The 7,948-nt window shown below is 35.7% G+C and overlaps 1 protein-coding gene across 2 annotated transcripts; it reads left to right on the forward strand.

Moving 5' to 3' along the window:
• Nucleotides 1-210: 210 nt before the first annotated feature.
• Nucleotides 211-6,562, forward strand: LOC100540278 (synaptotagmin-9-like). 2 transcript variants are annotated; one of them, XR_793560.3, is made up of 4 exons: nucleotides 211-636; nucleotides 1,250-1,379; nucleotides 1,979-2,135; nucleotides 3,188-6,562. XR_793560.3 is itself a non-coding variant. In XM_010710970.3 (3 exons), exons 1-3 carry the CDS (start codon nucleotides 452-454, stop codon nucleotides 3,275-3,277), a joined length of 405 nt encoding a protein of 134 aa, XP_010709272.1. In that variant the 5' UTR covers nucleotides 243-451; the 3' UTR covers nucleotides 3,278-6,562. The 2 variants fall into 2 exon arrangements, 1 of the variants encoding a protein (XP_010709272.1); XM_010710970.3 differs by lacking the exon at nucleotides 1,979-2,135 and having other exon boundaries at nucleotides 243-636.
• Nucleotides 6,563-7,948: the final 1,386 nt, after the last annotated feature.

The following is a 7,948-nucleotide window of genomic DNA, read 5'->3' on the forward strand; positions in this document are numbered from 1 at the left end:
CTCTCCTTTTTCACTCTATCCATAATTATAATTCTCTTAAGAAACATAAACTCCAATTTCTTACACTTGGAATTATATTTAACCATACATCAATAGTGTATACAATACTGTCATCTTCTGTCTGACCTATAAATTTGTAAAACTAATTACATCATTATAAATACACTGATACACAGGCTGATGTATAAAACAGTCGTAGTTCAGTGGATAATTTAATACTCTTTCAGAAGTCAGTACACAAAGATAAATTCATTGAAGCTGAATTGTTCATTACAGGATTTCAAACAGGTAAAGTTTCCAATGTCCATTGCCTCCCAATCATTCCATGGTAATAAAGAAGCTCAAATTCCAGACGCAAGTGACTAATTCTGCAAACTGCATATGAGAATACTCCCTTTACTTTCCATTTATGTTTTCATAAAAACAACAAAAGAAAACCAACATTATTCTTATGATTCACACAGATCCCTACGTGAAGGTTTCTTTAATGTGTGAAGGAAGGCGACTAAAGAAAAGAAAAACCTCCACCAAGAGGAATACTCTTAATCCCGTTTACAATGAAGCCATAGTCTTTGACGTCCCTCCAGAAAACATTGACCAAATTAACTTGTCGATAGCTGTTATGGATTATGACCGGTGAGATATCTGTAGCGATAAAATAACATTATCTCAAAATCTAGTATAGTATTTTTGCATCCAGGAATGAAGTTATCCTTTTTCTCGCAATGTAAGGGAAATTAAATATTTTCTCATACTAAGTTAGATGGAAGACTAAAATGTCTCACTGCCAGGCAGAATTTCCTTTCTAAGTTTTAAAATGCACATTTGCATCCATAACAAACATAACTAAGCTGCATGTATTTACCAGAACAGAAATAACTGAACATACAGTCAGTTCACACACTGATTTTCTGTTTATGAGCAACTGCACTAAGCCCTTAGACACATGTTTATAAAATTTGGCTCAGTTTACTTGTATGTATAACTAGTTACAGAACACAAACAACTTTTTACATTTCTCATACAAAAATAAAATAAATGCATATAGAAACACAGTGTTTGCTACCATGAATAATGTACTAAATTATTTTGATTTGTGGAAAATTCAAAGAGCAAACCCTTGTAAGTTATACTTTATTATATTTAGATACATCTAAAAAATCGTGATTATTGCCTCTATGAAATATGCAAATGGTATGATTCTAAAGGTAATATTTTATGAAAAGCATATTATGGAACATTTTCACAGTGTAGGTCACAATGAGGTCATTGGAGTATGTCAAGTAGGCAACGATGCAGAAAGTCTAGGTCGTGACCATTGGAACGAAATGCTCTCATATCCTCGGAAACCCATTGCCCACTGGCATCCTCTTGCAGAGGTAAGACTTTTTTCCTGCTTTCCCATTACTATAACTATCTTAGTATATGGCATTAGAAATAGGATGAAATTTTACTAACAAAACCAAGATCCACAAGTATATACTAAATCCTAGAAAAGTCCTCAGAAACACCAATACTGATAACATGGAAATTAAGTCTGCTCCTTTCAATTTCATGGGAACAGAAAGTAATTAATGTATTTGATAAATACACAAAAGCCACATACATTGTACAATGGATAAAGGTTTCAGATTTTATTTGTTTAGGGTTTTTTTGTTGGTTGTTTTTGTTTTGTTTTTCAGACATAGGATAGGGTAACTTTCACTGATAATTGATATAAAGAAGTGGGCTTCCTAAGCTTTACCAATACCTATTGATTTACTATATGAAAACCTAATCTGATTACTTCTATTGTAAGACTATATCATCTAGCAAATCCCAAGGAATGTCTAACTATCCTGAAAAAGGGGAAAAAAAAAAAAAAAGTACTCTGGAGATTTGAAGCATTAATAAGAAGCCACACAATTAGAAAAAAATTTCAAGGTTCCTATGGTTTTTGTTTTGTTTTGTTTTGTTTTGTTTTGTTTTTTGTCTTCAGGGCCCTATTCAGCAGAAATGTTATGCAGGTCTTCTGCGCTTGGATGGCTGCCGAAGAGGCTTCCTCACCCTTTTAACCTATTCAGCAGAAATTTGGCATTCCTGTTGAACTCTTTCTTAGCCATTTCCTCAGGGGCTATTCCACAGAGTCCAGTGGGGTAAAGATGTCCTTTTAATCCCTCTGTTTAAACCTCTCCCTTCCCAGTACAGGAAACGCTAATCTTGATTCATGAGACACAAAACTTCAGTGTTCTAACTAAATTGCTTCCTAAGAGTTCCCATGGTTTATTTTTATTGTTACTATCACTGGTTAAAGTTGGGCAATAATCCTAGTCAGGAGGAGCTACTATATTTATGGACAGTTACAACTGTCTGCTGAAAGAAAAGAAAAAATATCATACTCATATTAAGCCGTGTACAATGCCATAAGCACCTGATATGTAGAGGGAGGCAGCTGACAGACACTCTGAGTGTACTTTCTGCAGACTTGTTACCAGAATGCAACTAAAGACTTGACTTGGTTGCAAGCACCAGCATTAGGTTGTTCCATAACTTAAATGTCACACAACAGGAAGATGTTGCAAAATGGCAAAAATACCTCAGCCTTGTCTATCTCCATAATCAATTACATTTTCTGGTTCCTGGGGACAGCAGAAGCACATTTTCAGCAAGGAGAACTTTGATCACTCCCAGCCCATTGCAGCAGGGAAGCACTGTGCCTTGTGAGAGAATGGGGATACCAACAGACAAGCATAGCTGTGAAGGAAGATCAAGCGAAGTCTGGAGCCCAGGTTTTTGTGCCCTCATTGAAAAGATAGCTCCTGGCAAAAGTGCCACAATTTAAATACCCACCTGGGCATTTGGGAGTTGAGTTTAGAAAACACATCACTGAGCTCTCAGCTGTAACCAAACCCTGATAGGAACAGACCAAGAAAGCACATGAGGAGCACTATAACAGTTAGTATGTCCTAGAAAATGATAAGTGTCTCTTAGCAGAAGTTGGCTACATCTTTAAATCAAACTTGTCTTCCCTCTTTAATAAGCTTTATTGCAGCCAGAGCCCACAATCAGGTTTTGACAGCTCTTCCCTTTTTTACAGGCAACCTGTTCTTTTCATACATGCCTTGCTAACTTTTTTAGATTTCATTGCTGTGAATTGCTTTTCATGCCACTGAGCTAAACAGAGACTAATTTTTTTTTCCCTTCCCAGGAATCAAGTGGGGGAGGGTGTCCAGCGCATCCAGGCTGTGCAGAGAAATATATACACAGCATATCGTTTTGGTTCCTGAATCAGGATTAGGCTCAGCGAGAGTTCTGGAACCTCTGTGGCCACAACCATAGGACCCTGAATATTGCTGAATAGAACCCTCAGTCTTCAACTGTGTGAAGAGCTATTGGTTTCAAGTAGTGCAATATTATCCACTTGTAGCATTAGTTCTCCAGCTGACACTATTGCTACTGATAGATTTTTTGTATGGTCATAAGCATTATACAAATTTAAGTCAAATGTTTTGCTCATTAGAATAACCCAGGTTTTACAAGCAACATGACAGCAATGAAAATAACAGATATTGGAACCAGCTTCAAATATGATTATTGTATTTGCAAAGGAAAAAAGAAGTGCAGTATTGTAAACGTAAAGCTATGTAAGTCATTTTTTCCCAAGAATGCTTGTCATCAGACTTTTGATGGTGAGTTTTAGCTTTCATCTCTGTGTCTCCTTTCACCTTACATGAAAACAAGACTAATTCACTCCTTTGCAGAAATGCTTGAAATCCTTCAAAGCTGTAAAAAGTTCTGTTGGGTGAGAACAAGATACATACAGTGCTTGCAATGACAGTGTGTTCTTTTAGAAAGAAGATAAAGATCTGTATAGTATAGAGACTGGGAGCCCTCGGTGTTATTAGATGATTTTCCAGTCACTGCTTCTTTGTTGTGTCCATAACACTGCGAAGGGTTGGAAGAATCTCACAGGTGGCTTTCTTTCATCATACACATAAGCACACACATGCTCATGCACACACACACATCATTTTAAAATGCCACTCCAAACCTATATAATGCCTGCTAAGACTATTATTTGTAGTAGAACTAACATTGACAGGGCTATCTTAAATGATTGTATATTGTAAATGCTAATGAATTCTGACCATTAAAAAAAAAAATCAAATCAAAGGACTGAATTCTTTCACATAATGAACTCTAGGTCCTGGAACAATAGTCCCTTGGACTCCCTCATTATTTATCCGTGCATAGGGTTAACTCTTTCTTAAATTTTTCATAGAGAGACTTTGAATCAAGTTTTTAAATCTTTATCTTAAAAAGGCAAATGCAAATTATGTGTGCGTTATATAGTCTAGTTGCCTACTAAACACAGGTAGGTAACCCTTGTCTTTGTATATACTGTTCAGGTAAGTTTATGCACATGAACATTGTTTTGCATCTTGTATGCATTAAATGCTCACCAGTCATTTTCAGTTTCTAATTGAGCTGACACATATGTGATTGTATAAATTCAAGAAAATATTTGCAATTTTTATTAAAAAAAGTTTTATAACTTGTTATTTGAGGGTCTTCCAGAAAACCAGAATTGTTAACAGGTAAAAACACAGTTTAATGTTTGCATTAAAATCTTGGATCTGTTCTAAATGTGTAGTGTGGCTATAAAGCAGAAGTCTTAAAATTATGGTTGTTATTAAAAAATAATAAAATCTCATGCTATGAAGAAAATAGCTATCACATACAAGGACAGTCCTGGCAAACTCAACAACTCTTCAAAGCCTGCCCAAGCAAAATTTCAGATTGGTAACAGGTCATGTCCAGAACAAAAAAAAATACAAAGTAGCCCTAGCAAAGGTATTTCAATACACACTCAAGTGAAGCCTTATGTCAGCAGACCAGTGATATAATACAGTGCTCATAACTGTTCAAGTATGATCCTCACTTCAGGCAAAATTCTGCACTCTTTACTCAGGCACATCTCCCAGGAGCCAATGTGGGAAGATACGCATGAACAAAGGAGGAGGATCTTTTCCTTGTAAATGGAGATCTTTGATTTCCTAGATAAATCAGCATAGATGCAATCCCACTTGGGATACAAAGCAGGTAGCTGCATGCTTTCCCACTGCAATCGCTATTACCAGGGCAATGTTATGAACAGTAGCTTCTGTAAGAATGAGAAGATCTATGCAGCTAGTTCACTTTGTTTCCACGGAACAGAGCAGAAATCTTTCTCAGATTTGCCTCAAATGACTCAAAAGGGCATCAGCAGAAAAGTAGTGTCATAATTGTTAATGTTTTTTATTTTATTATCATTTCATTTAATGCTCAAGGGGCTGGCATCAGGAGAATGATTTTGAAAACAGTTTGAAATATTTCTATTACAAAGAAAAAAAATAAGAAAGATTTTTCTATTTTTTTTAATTCTCCTAATTCTTGCTCTGACTCATGACTTACAGGCTGTAACACAGGCTATGGCATTGTTCTGTGCTTTATAAAAATATCTGCCTTTTCATAACAGTGCATAAGTGGAACAGTAGCTGTTTTCTGTGCTTCTCTCTCTTCATCTTTTGACTCCACTTAATCTATGCTACTCCCTAGACCTTCAATATTCCCATGTTACGGTTCTGTTGAGCCAGGCAATAGCAGTATCGGACGTAACAGAGCATCTTACTGCTAGAATACCAGTTGGAAATGCACTACTGTGATCCCAGTACTGATCACTCTTTTCTGAACTATAATTCCCAGTGGTGAATTAGTAGAACAGCTTATAAGAATAACTCCAAGCCTCCAACCTTCAATTTGTTTTACTTCCTGTGAAGACACAATTATGCTATATCACAAGTAAAGTATTACTAAAACAAAAAGGGAAATCCCCTAGAAATGCATCTCAGCAAGATTTTAATCCCACTTTACTCATTAACAATATTCTATTAAACTCTTAGTTTTCCATAAGAAGCCACAATTTCAGACAGATTTTTTATGAAAAAAAGTGAGAGCTTTTCAAGGTTCTGACACTGAGGCAGACTATAATGGGTTGTCGTGTGAAATTCCAGAGCTAAAACACTCACAAGCACAACCCTTCTGCAGCTAAATGTTGAAATTCCTTTATTTCCACTCAAGTCACAAGGTATTAAAAGCATTTGAGGTTTTTTTTGTGTCATTTTCCTCTGTAAATAATTCTGGCAATACACCAACCATACATGGATTGCAACCTGCAGAAGCAGGGACTAGAAGAAAAAAAAGCAAGCATAGAAAAAAAGATCCACCTCCCATACTATTCCTGCCAGTCAGTACACCTCTGCATTCTATACCAGCTGATGCATAAGACAGCAAACATATTATATAGGCGGGCAATGTAGCTACCAGTAGCAGAACTAGTACAACAGCAAAGGGCAACAGAAAAGAATGAGAAGATTATCTTAGTTTAATCTATTTTTGATTTAAGGAGTAGTTGATATGTTTTTTCACTTTTTAAACTCCAACCATTATACAAAGCTGTATCAACACTTAGCACCTGAAGGTAAATTTACAGTTTTATCACTCAGCAGTGTTAGAGCATTAAGGGGACTTATTTGCCATTAAATAATAATAATAATAATAATAATAAAATTCCTAAAAGCTCTCATTTTTCTCTAGTCTAAAAGGAACAAATGATAAAGGGAAAGGGAGAAAGAGGACTGGAAATTTACTTGAAGAGTCTTTTTGACCCACTTAGAAATCTATTATATTAAATTATTGTTAATGCATTTTGGGTTTATTTGAACAGAAATAATTAAAAAAAAATATCACACAGTAGGTGACTCAGCATGCAGTGTTATCAATAAAATGTTTTCCTCCCTTTAGAACAATGCATTTAAAAATATTTACATCTCAGTATCAATTAATAAAACAATTGCTTTCTTGTTCCAAAAGGAAAAAAAACATAGAGAAAGTAATCCACCACACTGTAGAATTTAACAGAAGCCTCCGTGCTGAGGAAAACAGGAGCAGGACAGACTCTGTAACAACTGCACTTTGATACTTGCTGTATGTACTGTAAAGCCTTGATTGCAACCATAATTCTGTTCCGAAGTGACAGCCTTATAATGCATGAACCAAGCTATGCAAGGTGTGAATTACTCTGTAAGAGCACAGCACACTCAGAGCTGAGCTGCTTTTAGAGTCACCATTTAATACAGTGAGTTGGGCAAGGAACTCTGTCTGGAAGTCCTCCAGAGTCCCAGAAGGACCTCTACCTCCTTGAAGGTCCATGAAGTGCACTAGTCCAGATGGCAGAAAGAGACACTATTCAGGAAAGTTATCACCAGGACATACTCAACGGCTGACTGAGCACAGCATACATGGTACTGAAGGGAAGGTGACATGAGAACTTGTAAGCATCTGGGTTGTTTGTTTTGTCTGCATTTTTACTTAGTCTTTCCATTGCTCACTTAGACATTGTAAAACTGGAGTGTTTTACTCAGTTGCATGCTGGCCAGCTGTCATTTTTAATGCCCCTTGCAAAGGTGTGTGAAGAGAGCTGTGTTGTTTTCGTATACTTTCAATTTCAATAACACAAACATTGTACTGTACTTTATTATTATCTGTTTCATGTCTAATTTTGGAGAGCAGAGCCATTCCTGTACTGAGGCTCTCTCAAGTAGGTGGGCATTTTTTTTGTTTAGTAAAAATAATGCATGATTCCTTTTCGCAGTGATTGTTTGAGGGACAAAAAATTTCTTAATTTTGTAATGTGCTACAACTTCTAAACACAAGTAAAAATGTACTGTGATCTATTTATATAAATCTAGTCTGAACAAGTAATTTTGATCTTAATAAAATCTCTAAGAAATTGTGCAATTCTAATTTATTGCTATTCTGTATTTAATATTTAATTCATTATTCAAAAACACAGAAAACACTTTGGAAAGTGTTTTAACTCCATTTTTTTTCCTTTTTTTTTTTCCTTATAAAATAAATGAGATCAGAA

This window comes from Meleagris gallopavo, chromosome 5 (assembly GCF_000146605.3).
Source record: "Meleagris gallopavo isolate NT-WF06-2002-E0010 breed Aviagen turkey brand Nicholas breeding stock chromosome 5, Turkey_5.1, whole genome shotgun sequence".
NCBI lineage: Eukaryota > Metazoa > Chordata > Aves > Galliformes > Phasianidae > Meleagris > Meleagris gallopavo.